We start from the raw sequence: 19049 nt of genomic DNA, 5'->3' as shown, positions 1-19049 counted from the left end.
CCCATTGTCAGAATCTGTTATTTCGGGGGTGCCATATCTACATACTACCTCATTAAAAAACGTTTTGGCCACTACCCTGGGGCTATTATCTTTAGTAGGAAATGCCTCCACCCATCCTGAAAAGGAATCAATTATCACCAAGAAATACTCGAATCCTTCCTTACTCCTTGGCAATTTATCAATAAAATCAATTTGAACCCTGTGCCACGGCCCAAGCCTTTGTTGGTGCTTCCTGGGTTGCCAGTGCGGAGGATGAGCCTTGTCCTGAGCGCACCGCGCACAATTTCGCATCCATGTTTTAACATCATCTTCCATACACTCCCATTCTGCTACTTACTGTAGCCTTCTTAAAGTCCCTTCCACTCCTTCATGCATAAACTGATGGGCTACATTAACCCCTGGTCTACACTACGAGTTTAGGTCGAATTTAGCAGCATTAGATCGATTTAATCCTGCACCCATCCACATGACGAAGCCCTTTTTGTTGACTTAAAGGACTCTTAAAATCGATTTCGGTACTCCTCCCCGACGAGGGGAGTAGCGCTGAAATCGACCTTGCTGGGTCGAATTTGGGGTAGTGTGGACACAATTCGACGGTATTGGCCTCCGGGAGCTATCCCAGAGTGCTCCATTGTGACTGCTCTGGACAGCACTCTCAACTCCAATGCACTGGCCAGGTAGACAGGAAAAGCCCTGCAAACTTTTGAATTTAATTTGCTGTTTGGCCAGCATGGCGAGCTGATCAGCACAGGTGACCATTCAGTCCCAGAATTGCAAAAGAGCTCCAGCATGGACCGAACGGGAGGTACTGGATCTGATCGCTGTTTGGGGAGACAAATCCATGCTATCAGAACTCTGTTCCAAAAGACGAAATGCCCAAATATTTGAAAAAAATCTCCAAGCGCATGAAGGACAGAGGCTATAACAGGGACCCGTAGCAGTGCCACGTGAAACTTAAGGAGCTCAGGCAAGCCTACCAAAGAACCAGAGAGGCAAACGGCCGCTCCGGGTCAGAGCCCCAGACATGCTGCTTCTATGATGAGCTGCATGCCATTCTAGGGTGTGCCCCTACAACTACCCCAGCCCTGTGTGGATTCTCATGCAACAGGGATGCGGATTTTGGGGATGAGGAAGATAGCACACAGCATGCAAGCGGAGAAAACGTTTTCCCCGACAGCCAGGAACTGTTTATCACCCTGGACCCAGTACCCTCCCAACCCACCCAAGGCGGGCTCACGGACCTTGAAGGCGGAGAAGGGACCTCTGGTGAGTGTACCTTTGTAAATATTGTACATGGTTTAAAAGCAAGCATGTTTAATGATTAATTTGCCATGAAGACTTGGGATGGATTCGCGGCCAGTACAGCTACTGGAAAAGTCTGTTAACGTGTATGGGGATGGAACGCAAATCCTCCAGGGACATCTCCATGAAGCTCTCCTGGATGTACTCCCAAAGCCTTTGCAAAAGGTTTCTGGGGAGGGCAGCCTTATTCCGTCCTCCATGGTAGGACACTTTACCATGCCAGGCCAGTAGCACGTAGTCTGGAATCATTGCATAACAAAGCATGGCAGCGTATGGTCCCGGCAGGGGCGGCTCTAGGCACCAGCAAAGCAAGCAGGTGCTTGGGGCAGCCTATTTGCAGGGGCGGCAGGGATCCAGCATGGGAGCTGAGAACCAACAGAGGGCCCTGGGAGCTGAGAACCAACAGGGGGCCCTGGGAGCTGAGAACCAACAGGGGGCCCTGGGAGCTGTAGTTCCTTCGTTAGCTCCCTGGCTATACAGCCAGCCCTGGAGCAGGGAAAGAACTACATTTCCCAGCATTCCCTTGGCCACTACCAACAGGAGAGGGAGGTGGAGGGAGTGAGGTAGCTGAAACCTCATGCTGCAGCTTGCTGTGAATGGAGAGCTCACTGCTAGAGCGGGGTGGCCCTGGGAACGGGGAACAAGTGTGCCCAAGGAGTAGAAGGCTTTGGCCCAGCTATCCCCTTCTGAAGACATCCCCAGACTGGATTAGGGATACTGGTGTGACCTCACCTTGCAGCCCCCAAAGAAAGAATTGAGTGGACTAAATGGACAGTGCCCCTCTCTGTCTGAAGCCTAGCAAGGGAGGTACATGGATCCCACTAGAATTTAAAATGAAAAGTAAGGGAGGGGAGGCTCTGGACCTGGGCAGCTTTAGATACAGAACCAGGCACGTAGGAGGATTTCCACATCTGAGCCATGGAAGCAGAAAATGACTTTTCCTTTCCAGATTTAGCTAATATTCAGAAAGGGAATCTAGCACCTGCCTTCCAGATTTGAACACCTCAAAATTCAGGAGTGCTCAAGCTCAATTCGGGCAGCTGTTACTTCATTTCTCCCAAATCAAATATACTGATCCACTGTAACTTGCTGTAGAAAAAGTAGGATAAAATTGAGCAAGAAATGCTTCCCAGTGGTTATTAGGACTGGAATTGCTATTTTCAACAGCCATTGCTTTTTTTTTTTTTTAATTTTATTTGTTTAAAAGGAAGACAGTGATATTTCATTGGCAAATTCCCCATAGAAACAAAGAGTGGAACAAAAGAATAATAAAGGCACCTCAACTTTTCCTCATTTATGGAGGACAGTCTTATAATATGCATCCAGATATCCTCCAATCAGACAAGCTGAAAATTGTTCCACTTTACTAGAGTTCTGTAACCATATGGGAACCAATCCTGTCTGTGTTCTGTGCACATTTAAAATTCCTGCGCAATGACCATCCCTGGGAGCGAGTTACCAGTGACCCAGGGCTGGGGTGGAAGGAGGGTACAGTTGGCAGGGGAGAGCCCAGGACTGGGGCGGCAGGGGGTGTGGGTGGAAGGGGGAGAGCCCAGGGCTGGGGCGGCAGGAGGTGTGTGGGTGGGGGAGCACTGGTGGGGGGGAAGGGGGGAGCCCAGAGCTGGGGCAGCAGGGGATGCAGGTGGGGGGAGAGCCCAGGGCTGGGGTGGCAGGGGGATGCGGGGGGTAGCCCAGGGGTGGGGTGGGGGGCAGCCAAACATTTTTTTGCTTGGGGCGGCAAAAAACCTAGAGCCGGCCCTGGGTCCCGGTGTTTGCTGGCATTCAAGCAACATCCGTTCTTTATCTCTCTGTGTTATCCTCCAGCGAGTGATATCATTCATGGTCACCTGGTTGAAATAGGGGAATTTTATTAAGGGGACATTCAGAGGTGGCTGTTCCTGCTGGGCTGTTTGCCTGTGGCTGAACAGAAATCATCCCCACTGTGCTCCACGCGGTGGAGGGAGGGGTGAAGCGATCATCCAAGAGAATAGGGTGTATGTGTGTGGGGGAGGTTAGTTGAGTTTGTGCTGCACATTAACCCGAAAACCACAGCCCCTCCTTTTAAATGGCCGACCCAATGGGTGCTTGGTATGGGAAATGAGGGCACTGCTGTTTGAAACCATGTAATGTTAACAGCTTGGTTAACCGTGAAAGAGGCTACGCATTGTTCTCTAAAATGTGTCTTTTTAAATACTACTCTCCCTTTTTTTCCTCCCGCAGCTGCAAATGTTTCAACGCTCCCTGTATCATCTGTGTCCCGGAGGCTGGCTAAGATTAGAAGGTGAAAAAACCACACTCGTGATGAAATGTTCTCTGAGCTCACGCAGTCCTCCCACACTGAAAGAGCCCAGCAGAATGCATGGAGGCAGACACTGTCAGAGTGCAGGAAAGTAGTAAATGAACGCGAGGACATGTGGCGGGATCGAGATGATAGGTGGCATCAGCGTGATGAGAGGAGGCAGGATGCAATGCTGAGGCTACTAGAAGATCAAACTGATATTCTCTGGCATATTGTTGAGGTGTAGGAAAGGCAGCAGGAGCTCAGACCGCCACTGCAGCCCCTGTGTAACCGCCCGCACTCCTCCCCAAGCTCCATAGCCTCCTCACCCAGATGCTCAAGAATGCAGTGGGGGGGCCTCCGGGCACCCAACCACTCCACCCCAAAGGACTGCCCAAGCAACAAAAGGCTGGCATTCAATAAGTTTTGAAGTGCAGTGTGGCCTTGTCCTTCCCTCCTCCACCACCCCACCCGGTGCTTCCCTCCTCCCCCAGCCCTCCTGGGCTACCTTGGCAGTTATCCCCCCATTTGTGTGATGAAGTAATAAAGAATGCATGAATTTGAAACAACAATGACTTTATTGCCTCTGCAAGCGGTGATCAAAGGGGGGGGGGGAGGGTGGTTGGCTTACAGGGAAGTAGAGTGAACCAAGGGGGCGGGTTTTCATCAAGGATAAACAAACAGAACTTTCACACAGTAGCCTGGCCAGTCATGAAACTGGTTTTCAAAGCCCTGCTGTGCTCTTCTAACTGCCCTGGTGTCTGGCTGTGCATAATCAGCGGCCAGGCGATTTGCCTCAACCTCCCACCCCGCCATAAACATCTTCCCCTTACTCTCACAGATATTGTGGAGCACACAGCAAGCGGCAATAACAATGGGGATATTGGTTTCGCTGAGGTCTAACCAAGTCAGTAAACTGCACCAGCGCGCTTTTAAACGTCCAAAGGCACATTCTACCACTATTCTGCACTTGCTAAGCCTATAGTTGAACAGCTCCTGACTCCTGTCCAGGCTGCCTGTGTACGGCTTCATGAGCCATGGCATTAAGGGGTAGGCTGGGTCCCCAAGGATAACTATAGGCATTTCAACATCCCCAACAGTTATTTTCTGGTCTGGGAAGTAAATCCCTTGCTGCAGCCGTTTAAACAGATTAATGTTCCTGAAGACGCGAGCATCATGAACCCTTCCTGGCCATCCCATGTTGATGTTGGTGAAACGTCCCTTGTGATCCACCAGTGCTTGCAGCAGCATTGAAAAGTACCCCTTGCGGTTTATGTACTGGCTGCCCTGTTGTTCCGGTGCCAAGATAGGGATATGGGTTCCATCTATTGCCCCACCACAGTTAGGGAATCCCATTGCAGCAAAGCCATCTACTATGACCTGCACATTTCCCAGAGTCACCACCTTTCGTAGCAGCAGCTCAGTGATTGCTTTGGCTACTTGCATCATAGCAGCCCCCACAGTAGATTTGCCCACTCCAAATTGATTCCTGACTGACTGGTTGCTGTCTGGTGTTGCAAGCTTCCACAGGGCTATCGCCACTTGCTTCTCAACTGTGAGGGCTGCTCTCATCTTGGTATTCTTGTGCTTCAGGGCAGGGGAAAGCAAGTCACAAAGTTCCATGAAAGTGCCCTTATGCATGCGAAAATTTCGCAGCCACTGGGAATTGTCCCTCACCCGCAACACTATGCGGTCCCACCAGTCTGTGCTTGTTTCCCGGGCCCAGAATCAGCGTTCCACAGCTAGAACCTGCCCCATTAACAACATGATCTCCAAAGCGCCGGGGCCCGCACTTTGAGAGAATTCTGTGTCCATGTCCTCATCACTCTTGTCGCCACGCTGCCGTCGCCGGCTCCTCCTTGCCTGGTTTTCCAGGTTCTGGTTCAGCATAAACTACACGATAATGCGCGAGGTGTTTACAGTGTTCATGACTGCTGCGTTGAGCTGAGCGGGCTCCATGCTTGCCTGGTATGGTGTGTGCACTGAAAAATGGCGCGAAACGATTGTCTGCCCTAACCCTAACGGGTAGGGAGGAGCCGGGTTTCGTCGGTCATGACACAATGCTCCGGGGAAGTCTTGGCAGGACGAACCCAAAGTTTCATGGCAAGGCAACCTGTTTATATAGTGATCTTCCTTCATTGGGACCAATGAGTTTTGCACTGTCATGCTGTAATCAATTGTTGTTTGACGAGTGCTTGTTTTCTTAAATTGTTCTTCTCATCCTTTATTTTGTCTTTTCATCAAGTCTCTCGGGGAGTTACCCCATGCTGCTTTTGATCACAGCTATCTTGTCCCCATTGATAGGTGCCTGTCTCATCTTTAGAGTCATCAATCTGGCCTCCTCTGACATTTCTATAGGGGTGTGTTGCAGCCTACTGGCGCCCTCACGTCTGTCTTCGGTTCTTCCCTAGCACATCTGGTTCAGCGATAGCCTTCACACTTATCTCTTAACGCACACATTCCTCATTCACACACACAACAGAATTGATTTAAACAGAGCATTTTGAACAGGAAACAATCATGGCATTCTTTTACTTATTCTAAAATGCTAAACGTACAACAAAGTGGTGACCCTAAAGGTCTGTCACTGCCTTGAAATCATCCCAGACACAAAGAAATTCTGGCTGATGCATCTCTACCAATGGCACATTAGGCCAATCCTTTCTGCTATTCAAAAGGGGTGGCCAGCAAGATATGGTCAAATCATACATCAATATATTTAATACATGCTACATTATTATCTCATTCTTTATCCTTCATTCTAAATCATACAAACATAAAATCCTACTACTACATAGGTAGATTGGTGGGATGGGATGGGGCTGGGGGACGAGGGAGGGGATAGGTAGATTGGTGAGAAGAGATGGGGGGGTTGATCATTACCTGTTAGGTTCACTCCCTCTGGGGCACCTGGCATTGGCCACTGTCGGTAGACAGGATATTGGGCTGGATGGCCCTTTGGTCTGACCCAGTATGGCCGTTCTTATGCTGGGGGATGAGGGAGGGATAGGCAGATTGGTGGGGGGAATGGGGATGGAGGTGATGGGGGAGATAGGTAGATTGGGGGGATGTGGAGGGGGGAATAGGTAGATGGGTGGGAGGGATGGGAGGTTCAGGAGGTCATGGGGAGGGATGGGGAAGTAGGGTAACTGGATCGTGTGGTGTGATGGACGGGATGCTCATCGGTGCCATCTGTAGGCCAGGCCGTGTTATTGGTAACACACTGTGCTTTCCTGCATTGCAGCTGCTGTTGTGTGTCAGCTTGGAGATCTCTGTGGCTTTGCCTGTCATGGGGTGGGGCAGGTGTATGTATGAGTTGATGCAGAGCTCTGTAGCTCCCTTGGGCTGGCTGCAGGTTGCTGCTGTGAGCCTGGGAAAGGGCCACAACCTTGGTTATAAAAATAGATGCCAAGGAGCCATTGCTCAGCATGGAGAGGCCTGGTTCATGGCCTATCTCTAGAGCTTTTCCACATGTGCTGTTTGCACAAGGGCTCCCTCTGTTTAGTGCTGAGGGGCAGTTACTAATCCTGGTGCTTAACCCAGCTCCCTGGTGCTTGTTTATTGGGCTGTGAGCAGCCGATTCCTGGGCCGGCTCTTGAGCACTGAACAAGAGGCAATCACTGCTGAAGGGAGCCATGCTCTCACCAGGGCATGAGGGGCAAAGGTGCTGGATTTGTGGGTGCCTCACTGGGTCTGCTACCTGCTGAGCGTGCTCTCCTGCTGCCCTAGCTCCATGAGCCCCATCAGCATCGCTGGGGGGTGAGGTGGCAGGGGGGGCCGGTAGTGTCTGTGATGGCTGGGGGTATGTGTGGAAGGGGCGGTTGTTCCACAGGCGGCAGGGTGGGCCTGTGCTCACCGTGGTGGGTGTGAGGAGAGGGGCTATTGGAAGGTGTTGCTGTTTTACATGCATTCTGTGGATGATTGTGGGGTTTTTATTGGTGCCTCTAAATCCCTCGGTTTTTGGCTCTTGGACTGTCTAGCTCCATCCCAGTCTTGGTTGCAAACCCCCCCCCGCCATCTCTTTCCCACCCCCAGCTTTGGGCTGCTGTGTTCATTTACTACGAGGTAGCTATGCAGCAGGATGCAGAGCTGCATCGTACTCTCATTCTGGGTATTTTCTTGCTCTCCTGCACTTTCCCCCATTATTCACCGGCTCTCAGGCAAGCCCCATTCTGGCCTCCTTCTCCCCTGGCTATGGGACATTCCACACCCCTCTAGCATTCTGAGGCCGATTGTCACCATGTCCCCTAAGGCAGTGAGCAGTGGCTCTAACTCCATAGCGGTGCATGAGAGCGCAGGGGGATGTAACCCTCAGCTGTCTCATCCCAGGATCAGGGCATGTGGCAGCTGGCTGGTTACCTGGGACCTGCTGGAGGGGGTACTGTGCCAGGGTTCACGATGGGAGTTTCTCCATCCAAGAATCTCAACCTACCAGGCCTCTCTGAAGCCAGAAAATCTCCCTGACCCTCGGCCTGCGCCAAGCCTGCCTTTGGATCTTTGAGGCCCTGGGAGATGGAGGGAAGAGAGGAGACAGGGGTTGGAGAGAGGCTGCAGTGGAAGGGGCTAGGAGGCAGAGAGCCCGGTGGGTGGTCCGGGTGGGGTGTAGATGAGTGTTACGCTTATAAGAAGCACACGGGATCTTTTTCAGGGGAAAAGGCAATATGCCGTGATTATTGGAGATACAACAATTAGCATATGCATTCAATCACACGCACACATTGTCCTGCCAGTCGATGTTATAGTTACCAGTCCAGAGTCCAGATCAATCTAGTGGCCAGCTAGGTTGATCACGGATAGAGAGGACCCGGGTTCTGTCGGTCATGACACGATGCTCTGGGGAAGTCTTGGCAGGACGAACCCAAAGTTTCATGGCAAAGCAACCTGTTTATATAGTGATTATATAGTTTATTATGAGTCAACAGTGTGCCCTTGTTGCCAAGAAGGTTAACAGCATTTTGGGCTGTATAAGTAGAGGCATTGCCAGCAGATCGAGGGATGTGATCATTCCCCTCTATTCGACATTGGTGAGGCCTCATCTGGAGTACTGTGTCCAGTTTTGGGCCTCACACTACAAGAAGGATGTGGAAAAATTGGAAAGAGTCCAGCGGAGGTCAACAAAACTGATTAGGGGGCTGGAGCACATGACTTATGAGGAGAGGCTGAAGGAACTGGGATTGTTTAGTCTGCAGAAGAGAAGAATGAGGGGGGATTTGATAGCTTCTTTCAACTACCTGAAGGGGGGTTCCAAAGAGGATGGATCTAGACTGTTCTCAGTGGTAGCAGATGACAGAACAAGGAGTAATGGTCTCAAGTTGCAGTGGGGGAGGTTTAGGTTGGATATTAGGAAAAACTTTTTCACTAGGAGGGTGGTGAAGCACTGGAATGGGTTACCTAGGGAGGTGGTGGAATCTCCTTCCTTAGAGGTTTTTAAGGCCCAGCTTGACAAAGCCCTGGCTGGGATGATTTAGTTGGGAATTGGTCCTGCTTTGAGCCGGGGGTTGGACTAGATTACCTCCTGAAGTCCCAATGAGTTTTGCACCGTCATGCTGTAATCAATTGCCATTTGAGGAGTGCTTGTTTTCTTAGATTGTTCTTCTCATCCCTTATCTTGTTCTTTCATCAGTCTCTCAGGGTCAGGGAGTTACCCCATGCTGGTTTCGATCACAGCTATCTTGTCCCCATTGATGGGTGCCTGCCACATCTTTTAGAGTCGTCAATCTGCCCTCCTCTGACATCTCAATAGGGGCGTGTTGCAATCTCCTGGCGCCTTTACGTCCGTCCTCGATTCCTCCCTAGAACATCTGGTCCGATGATGGCCTTCACACTTATCTTCTAACACACACATTCCTCGTTCACACACAAAACAGGATTTATTTATACAAAGCATTTGAACAGGAACATCAAGTTGCAATGCAAAAGAAAACAATCATTGCATTCTTTTACTTATTTCAAAAATGCTAAACCTACAACAAAGTGGTGATGCTAAAGGTCTGTCACTGACTTGAAATCTGCTTCAGACACAAGATTCTGGCTGTTGTATCTTTACCAATGGCACACTAGGCCATTCCTTTCTGCTTTCAGAAAGGGTGGCTGGCAGGATATGGTCAAATCATACATCAATACATTTCATGCATGTTACATTATTATTCTTTAGCCTAAATTATACAAAATACAAACATAAAATCCTACTACTACATATTCCTCTTTTGACCCCTCAAGAACAATTCTTGAGTGGGTCATATTTTATACAGCTGTTTCATAGCAATATACTGAGAGGCCATTTGAGCTTGTGGTTGTAATTTAACAAACATTTTTTTGTCCAACACCACATACAACACATTCCTAGCAAGCAAACACAGGACGATAATAACACAACTAGCAATGGGTGAAACATGATAGACAATATGCCCTAAGGGGTTGGGGACCAGCCTGTAAAAACGTCATACCAGTGATAGGCTGTCATTTCTTTTTCAGACCTAGCAATTTTTAGCATGTCTCCATTTGCATGTAATATTTGAATCACACACTTCCCTATATCTCTCTGTGTCTGTTGTAAAAACCGAGTCACCTTTGTTTCTGACAAGTGATCAGTTAAATCGTGCCAATCCAGACCAAGGGTAACAGAGAGATTAACCAGGGTAGCAGTTATAGTGCTCTGTGCTTTTTCTATCTTTGGTAAATAGTACGTGTGATTGCTAGCATATAATATGCTGGCATTACATCTACATTCATCCACTGGGGGTTGGCTGATACTTGCATCTTCCCAAAATACTGTTTCCCATCATGTAACACATACACATTGTCTGTTGTACAAAACACGCGTCACATTTTCTAGTTCGTCCCACACACATGTTCCCAATGTTGTATCCCTACTACATGGTTCTGTGGTGACCGTTAGGAACAAGCACACCCAGTTCTGAGGGCTCCACTCCATACACCCTCGGGTATCCAATAATTTCTCCTCTTACCCAGTCCACTGACCCATAACCCGGGGTAGCCAAAAGGATCCCATTATCAATTTTGGGAGCGGACTCACTTTCCATGTTTCTGTCTCCACAGACTGTCGGTGAGCAGTTTTAACAATAATTTCACCTAATAGCCAATCAGGCTTAAACATGCTGGAAACATATTGCATCCATTCATATTTGTAGGTGTCGAACAAGGACCTCTTCCGTTGCTTTAAAAGATGTGTTAATACCCTAATGTTCCCAGAAAGTACCCAAAGCATTTCATATTCAAGTGACGCTAAACGAAGAATTTGCATCTCAGTACATCCTATGGCCAAGGCAGTTTTATTCCCTAATTCTATCTGTTGTTTATATAGCAGCCAGGAGGTGGTGTTCAACCACTGCCATATATTCCATGTTGCTTTTAGGTTTCCCAGACCTATCTGTACCAAGTCCACAGTAGTATCTGCCTGCTTGTGAATGAGACTATCTTGCAGTTGTGACAAGGAACTTAACTTATTCTTAATTTCCTCCAGGTCTACAGTATTCATAATCGCTGCTCCAAAACCAATCCCTCCTAATATGGTGTCTGCTACCTGAGGATGTTTCCCTGTTAACAGACTGGCATTCCTTGACCTCCGCCCTTCTGCAACATTGGTCTCTGTAAATACAGTTAAAATGCTTATTAATCTTTTTCTGCCTAATGCAGTAGGGTTTTTTGTGTGTAACACAATACACAACAATGCTAGCAACAAGACAAACAACACAAAACAAAACATAAAACACAAAACACAATTTTTGTCGCAAAAGTAGATTCTTGGCATTCTGGGTTGCTCTTCGGATGGTACCAGCTTTTCCTGAAGTTCTGAAAGACAAAAAGAACATTTTTCTACCCCTTTTGGGGTGGAAGATTATTGCTTAAAATATCCCTTCCTTTTACAAATATCCTTGCTGATTGCAGGCAAAACAGAGGAATTACCCCCATACTTTCTTGTGCTTTTGTTCTCTAGGGAGGCCAGGTTTCAATGGTTTTTAGCCTTTAAGGGTTGAGGGGAAATTATCTCACTGTTCAGTTATTACATTCATGAGGTGGTGTACCTCAGTTTTTCTTCTTATACAGCAGACCAAGTTGCAACATTTTTTCTGCTGTGCTAAGCTTTAAGTTTATTCACAGGTAATAGCTGAGAAGCATCATTACCATATGACCTTAAAGGTTTTTCCAAAAATCATACACACTATACATTGTTACAGAGGTACTTATTAACATTAAGTTTATCCCAATGTTTAATATTAACATCAAATCTATTAAAAGTATCTTGTTATACACCTCTACCCCGATATAACGCTGTCCTCAGGACCCAAAAAATCTTACCGCGTTATAGATGAAACCGCGTTATATCGAACTTGCTTTGATCCGCCAGAGTGTGCAGCCCCTCCCCCCCCGGAGCGCTGCTTTACCGCATTATATCCGAATTCGTGTTGTATCGGGTCACATTATATCGGGGTAGAGGTGTACCATGTTTTTTATTTTGACAATTTGTTTTTGAGGCCAGTGTGTTCAATGTTCTCTTGAAATTTTTTGCATAGGCTTTTTAACTTAATTCTATCCTTGGGGTTTTGGTGAATTAAAAAGTAGGGATGTCATGCATATAAGCAGACCCCTTTTGTACCTATCTTTAGATTGCAGCACTGCATACACAAAAAAAAGTGTGTGTGTGTATGTATGTATGTATGTATTGTGACAGACCCAGACCAGTGGGGTACAGGAGTCTGGTAGAAGGCAAATATACTGGTCACTGGATGAGTAGTTTTCTGTTCCCTGAGTGACCAGAGCAGGGGCTGCACTAGAGTAATCAGGAACCTGCTAGAACCAGTTAAGGCAGGCAGGCTAATTAGGACACCTGGAGCCAATTAAGAAGAAGCTGCTAGAATCAATTAAGGCAGACTAATCAGGGCACCTGGGTTTTAAAAGGAGCTCACTTCAGTTTGTGGTGTGAGTGTGAGGAGCTGGGAGCAAGAGGTGCAAGGAGCTGAGAGTGAGAGGGTGTGCTGCTGGAGGACTGAGGAGCACAAGCGTTATCAGACACCAGGAGGAAGGTCCTGTGGTGAGAATAAGGAAGGTGTTTGGAGGAGGCCATGGGGAAGTAGCCCAGGGAGTTGTAGCTGTCATGGAGCTGTTACAGGAGGCACTATAGACAGCTGCAGTCCACAGGGCCCTGGGCTGGAACCCGGAGTAGAGGGCAGGCCCGGGTTCCCCCCAAACCTCCCAATTGACCTGGACTGTGGGTTCTTCCAGAGGGGAAGGTCTCTGGGCTGTTCCCCAACCCACATGGTGAATCTCTGAGGCAAGAAAATCTGCCAATAAGCGCAGGACCCACCAAGATAGAGGAGGAACTTTGTCACAATATATATATTGTGTCACAATAAGAGTGGGATATATATAAAATAACCTTATCCCTCTCTTATTCTTAGGTTTGACTCCTTTTTCCACCTTCCTATGGAGGGTCATAATTTGAGCCTTTTGGTTTCAGGTAGTTTGTTTGCTGACCAGGTCTGTCCTTTATCTGCGGCTCCTTTGTGCTGCCATTTATGGGCTGTTCTCTCCTTCCTCTATCAGTTAGGTAATTTGCATCAACACAGAAACTTTCCGGCTTGCTTTTGGATCCAAAGCCATCAGCAGCTCAAAGACTCTGTCTTAAAAGGTTTCAGAGGGGTAGCCATGTTAGTCTGTATCAGCAAAAACGACGAGTCCTTGTGGCACCTTAGAGACTAACAAATTTATTTGGGCATCAGCTTTCGTGGGCTAAAACCCACTTCATCAGATGCATAGGGTGGAAAATACAGAGGTATAAATACACAGCACATGAAAAGATGGGAGTTGCCTTACCAAGTGGGGGGTCAGTGCTAACGAGCCAATTCAATTAAGGTGGAAGTGTGCTATTCTCAACAGTTGACATTCTCTTACTTATTTCAAAAATGCTAAACCTACAACAAGGTGGTGACCCTAAAGGTCTGTCACTGCCTTGAAAATTAGCGTCAGACACAAGATTCTGGCTGATGCATCTTTACCAATGGCCCACTAGGCCATTCCTTTCTGCTTTCAGAACGGGTGGCTGGCAGGATATGGTCAAATCATACATCAATACATTTAATGCATGCTACATTATTATTCTTTATCCTTCATTCTAAATTATACAAAATACAAACATAAAATCCTACTACTACATAAGATCTGGGCTGGGAGAGGGAGGATTCTGGTCTTGTTTCAGAGGGACACGATGGAGCTCCCGTGGGGTGCAGAGTCTATGGCTGATGCTGTAGGCGTTGCTCCCCAGCATAACTAATGTGTTCAGGTACAGACACGTCTTGCAGCTGCAGCGGCTCCCCCAGACCTGCTCGCTGGGCCAAACTCCCCTGGCTGCTAAAGGACCTGGGAACTGGCCAGTCTGAGATGCCGACATGGGATGAGCACAGACTGGGAACCCTGATGCCCATGTATTCATACAAGGCCTTGGTGGCTGCAGAGCTCTTTATCATCATGTGCTTTGCAGTAGGGTCGAGAAGCCTGGCTGGGTGGTGACAGGGCAGTCCCTGCCCCAGACTGCTCAGAGTCAGCCTGCGAATGCTCACTCTAAAAATTGTTCCAGCACCATTGGCTCCAGCATAGCAGAGTCTGTATCTTCAGCTTGGTAGCAAGCCATGGCCTATGGTCACTGCTGCTGTGTTGTGCTGGCTGGGGACGGGCATGCTAGTCCCACTGCCCCCTGCTGGATGGAACTGGGTTGCTGGAGTGTGGGAGGATGTGTAATAGGGTGCGAGCCTAGTTGAGCTTTGCATTGTTGCGCAGAGGCCCAAGTCTGGCCCCCGTGCTGTACAGGGGTGCTGCAGCGAGGCAGATTGGTATGATCCTGAGCAGAGAGGCCCTGTCCCAGCCTTTTGGAGCAGGGCACGCACTGTCCCCAGCCACTCTCACAGCATGACTGAGTAGCCATGGTCTGTGTCCCACTCTGGGGTGCTGTGCACTGACGTTTCCCCTCTATGGTGGCTCTGCTCCCGGGTGGAGAGGATCTGTCTTTGGCTCGAGCTCTGGCTGTGGCGCTGGCCCTTCCAGCACAGCTTGGAGAGCTCCCTGCGGAATTTGATGCCAGCGACGGCATAGACCAGGGGGTTGAGGCAGCAGTGCAGCAGGCCCAGCCCCTCGGTCACCAGCAGCCCGAAGTCCAACACCCGCTCCAGGGCACAGTGGCGGCCAATGTAGCCCAGACGCTGCAGACTGTCCAGCAGCAGGAAGACGTGGAAGGGGGCCCAGCAAAGCACGAAGACTGCCAGCAGCAGCAACACCAGCCGCAGCGAGCGGGGCCTGGCCGGCAGCTGTGCCCGATGCAGTGTGCAGAAAATGCGGCCATAGCAGAAGAGCATCACCAGCAGTGGCAACAGGAAGCCTAGGAAGAAGGAGGTGAGGTGCAGCACCACCCGCCAGGCCTGGGCCTCATGGGCTTTGAAGCCCCGGTGGCAGATGGAGGCCTGGCCCTGGGGCTGGAAGGGCACGGTGCGGAAGTGCAGCTCCGGGACAGAGAGGGCCAGGCAGATGGCCCAGAGGAGGGCGCAGGCCAGGTGCAGGTGCAGGGCTCGCAGGCGCCGGTACAGCTGCACGGCGTGCACGATGGCCAGATACCGGTCGATGCTGATGCCAGCGAGAAGCAGGATGCTGCTGTAGCTGTTTACTGCCGACAGCGCCCCCACCAATTTGCAGAGCACCTCCCCAAACACCCAGCCATGGGCAAACTGCGTAGCCCAGAAGGGCAGCCCTAGCACCAGCAGTATGTCAGCCAGCGCCAGCTGGAAGAGATACCGGTCAGCGAGGTGCCAGGGGCATCGTCGCCGCCCCAGCACCACCAGCACCAGCCCATTCCCTGCCAGCCCCACCACAAAGACCAGGGTGAAGACTGGGGGGACGAAGTACTGTCCAAACTCGCCGACCGCATCCAGCCTGCAGGGGGCAGTGTCCTCGCTGATGTTAGGATAGCTGCCGTAGTCCTGGGAGGGAGAGAGAGAGAGGAGGGCTTAGCGGGGATGCCAGAGAGAGACTCCAGTTTACATGCCATCCATAGCCTTTGTGACTGTGCCAGGCAGGGGCACCTGTGCTGACATCAGCATAACCCGGAATGGGGAATTAGAGGGGAATGACAGACATACCAGTGACATCACCTGCCAAACCTTGCTGAGCCATGTGGGGTGGGGCTCTCTGTGGAGAGTTGACTGAATAATAATGATTTGGACCTGGTTGTGGCAAGGGGGCAGCTGGCAGCATTAGCAATCAAACATCATGATAGTCTCCTTGTTCCCTTGGCCTCCCCCATCTGTTACCTCAGTATTTGGGGGCAGGGACTCTTGTACAGCCCCCAGCACAATGAGGCCCTGCATGGGCCCTGTTGGGGCCACACCCACAGAAATGGAAATGGATGATGGGTAGAAGTTTCAGACGTTTCAGTTCCTTAGCCTCCTAAATCCCATTTTCAAGAGATGTGAGGATTTAGACCCTTGAAAATGGCACTTCGGTTCCTAAATCACTCAGGTGTTGGTGAAAGTTTTACCTATGGGTCATATGCTGCTGGTATTATGGTAGGGCCCCTATAGGATACATCTGCCCTTTGTTCCTACTGCTTTGAATGTGAAAACTCGGTGTGTTTCAGTTATTGTCCTGTTTAAAACATCTCTGGAGCTTTGCACTGTCATTTTGGCTTTGCAGTGCACATCTGTTGCCTTCTCATTCCGGCTGTAAGTGATGGGCCATAAATCATAGACTATCAGGGTTGGAAGGGACCTCAGGAGGTCATCTAGTCCAATCCCCAACTAAATCATCCCAGCCAGGGCTTTGTCAAGCCTGACCTTAAAAACCTCTAAGGAAGGAGATTCCACCACCTCCCTAGGTAACCCATTCCAGTGCTTCACCACCCTCCTAGTGAAAAAGTTTTTCCTAATATCCAACCTAAACGTCCCCCACTGCAACTTGAGACCATTACTCTTTGTTCTGTCATCTGCTACCACTGAGAACAGTCTAGATCCATCCTCTTTAGAACCCCCTTTCAGGTAGTTGAAAGCAGCTATCAAATCCCCCCTTATTCTTCTCTTCTGCAGACTAAATAATCCCAGTTCCCTCAGCCTCTCCTCATAAGTCATGTGCTCCAGCCCCCTAATCATTTTTGTGCCCTCCGCTGGACTCTTTCCAATTTTTCCACATCCTTCTTGTAGTGTGGGGCCCAAAACTGGACACAGTACTCCAGATGAGGCCTCACCAATGTCGAATAGAGGGGAATGATCACTTCCCTCGATCTGCTGGCAATGCCTCTACTTATACAGCCCAAAATGCCGTTAGCCTTCTTGGCAATAAGGGCACACTGCTGACTCATATCCAGCTTCTCGTCCACTGTAACCCCTAGGTCCTTTCTGCAGAACTGCTGTCTAGCCACTCGGTCCCTAGTCTGTAGCAGTGCATGGGATTCTTCTGTCCTAAGTGCAGGACTCTGCACTTGTCCTTGTTGACCCTCATCAGATTTCTTTTGGCCCAATCCTCTAATTTGTCTAGGTCCCTCTGTATCCTATCCTTACCCTCCAAGGCCCGAAGGCCGTCTTTATCAGCTTCAAATGAGTAATGATCAGTCTCATTCACTAAGCAGCAGGAACGCACCTTCACTTACTATTAAACACAGTAGGGTCAGGTTTGAAGAATGTAACCTGGAAGCCAGCCCCCGAACTCCCGGTCAGCCCAATTAGCATTCCCCAAAGGTTAAATATCACATTGGGGAAATGTGTCTAATACAAGGCCCCCCCAGTCAGAGTCTGGCCTCCGTGGCCATGGACCCCACGACACCGTCTGACTTCCTGGGTGAATGGCCATTACTAATGCCCTTAACCCTCCTGGTTCAGAAATGATACATTGGGATTCCAGCATTCTTTCTACCAGTGACCCTGTACAATTTAGACCAATGAATAGCAGTGTCACCCCTGCCCTCTGACCTGGGATGCCCTTTACACTCCAGCCTGCAAGTCACTCCCAGCTATGTCTGTGCATGCTGCAGCCAGCCAGCCACCCCTGGGCTCTCACCAGCCTTGGTTATAGAACCAGATCCCAACTCATTCCCAGATTTTCCTCTAGAAATCCAGCCCTCTCCTGGACAATGCAAGTATGTTAAGTCTGTTATTTCTTTAAGATAATCATATGCCAGCATATTATTTCAGAGTTCTTCAGACACTTCCATTTACAGCCACAGGCTTAGATAAAACAGTAAAAGAAATTTATTAACTATAAAGAGAGATTTTAAGTGAATACAAGTCATGAAGCATAAAAGTCAGAAATGGTTACAAGAAAAATAAAGATAAAATGCAACTGGTGCCTCATGTAACAAACTATGTTAAATTCAAAGCAAAATTTTTCTCACCACGTGTCCTCAACACCCTTACTGACAGGGCCGGCTCCAGGCACCAGCTTCTCAAGCAGGTGCTTGGGGTGGCCGTTCGGAACAGGGGCGGCAGTTCCAGGTATTCGGCGGCAATTCGGCGGACGGTCCCTCACTCCGCCTGGGAGTGAAGGACCTCCCGCCGAATTGCCGCCGCAGATCGCGTTCGCGTCTTTTTTTATTTTTTTTTTTGGTTTTGGCTGCTTGGGGCGGCCAAAACCCTGGAGCCGGCCCTGCTTACTGACCAAACTTCTTAGACCAGGACTCCTTCTTCTGTTTAATGGCTTTTTCTTTTGTCCCTTGTGCAATGAATCAATGGACAGAGAGAGGGAGGAGGAGGTGTTTTGTGGTGTTTGTCCACCTTTTTAGAGTGTCAGCCCCCCTCTTGGAAAACATTTCCAGATGAGATTCAGAAGAGCGTGCCTTTATGTAAGGATGTTCTCTGCTGGTTTCCCCCCCTGTTTGAACTCTCTTTGTCTCCCTTTGTGCTTGATGACTCTGTTTACTGCTTATATGCAAATTAAGCACAGCACACATTCCTTTGTTTGAGATAAATCTCAGTTTGGAACACATGTTAATAACATCATACAGGGAAATCATATAACTTCACATCCAAGTTGCCACATACGTTTTATCAGGACAATAGTGACCAGAAAATTATGAGTTTTCAAATGATATCTTACAAGCCATACCTTGTACAAATATTATTACAATAGTGTATAGGGTATGGGCGCGGGGTACTTTCTGTCACAGACCCACAGCCTGTAACAAATTTATAGACAGTAAATTGAGCTCTGGAAGACACTTACCTCGTAATAATCACCTGTGGTGCTGATCATGTTTCCAATGGACTTGATTCTGCTGCTGCCTAGACCCTCCCTGATCATGCACTGAAACTAAAGGTGAGACCTGTAGCAAAAAGCAGAACTGTCCAGCAAGTAATCTTGTAGCTAATAGAAAAGCTTCCGGTGATGAAAGAACTGTTTGTGTCAGGGAAAGAAACTACAGATAGGCAGAACCATGAGGCTGGGTACAGACTAGTAGAGCCCCGCTATTGCAAAGATT

At 49.0% G+C, this 19049-nt stretch overlaps 1 protein-coding gene across 1 annotated transcript; it reads right to left on the bottom strand.

Annotated features, from left to right (window-relative positions):
* Positions 1–14496: 14496 nt before the first annotated feature.
* Positions 14497–18823, bottom strand: LOC112116275 (C-X-C chemokine receptor type 3-2-like). The gene is made up of 2 exons (XM_024213656.1): positions 18794–18823; positions 14497–15564 (listed from the first exon to the last, which is right to left on the bottom strand). Exons 1-2 carry the CDS (start codon positions 18821–18823, stop codon positions 14497–14499), a joined length of 1098 nt encoding a protein of 365 aa, XP_024069424.1.
* Positions 18824–19049: the final 226 nt, after the last annotated feature.

Source organism: Terrapene carolina, unplaced genomic scaffold, assembly GCF_002925995.2.
Source record: "Terrapene carolina triunguis isolate 2854851 unplaced genomic scaffold, T_m_triunguis-2.0 Scaffold898, whole genome shotgun sequence".
NCBI classification, from domain to species: Eukaryota; Metazoa; Chordata; order Testudines; family Emydidae; genus Terrapene; species Terrapene triunguis.
This window is presented reverse-complemented; position numbering and strand designations above follow the sequence as displayed.

Coding starts and splice junctions, on each gene's coding strand:
- LOC112116275 (XM_024213656.1), bottom strand. CDS start 18,823: ATGATCAGCACCACAGGTGATTATTACGAG. Junction 15,565..18,793: donor CCACAGGTGATTATTACGAG/GTAAGTGTCTTC, acceptor TCTCCCTCCCAG/GACTACGGCAGCTATCCTAA.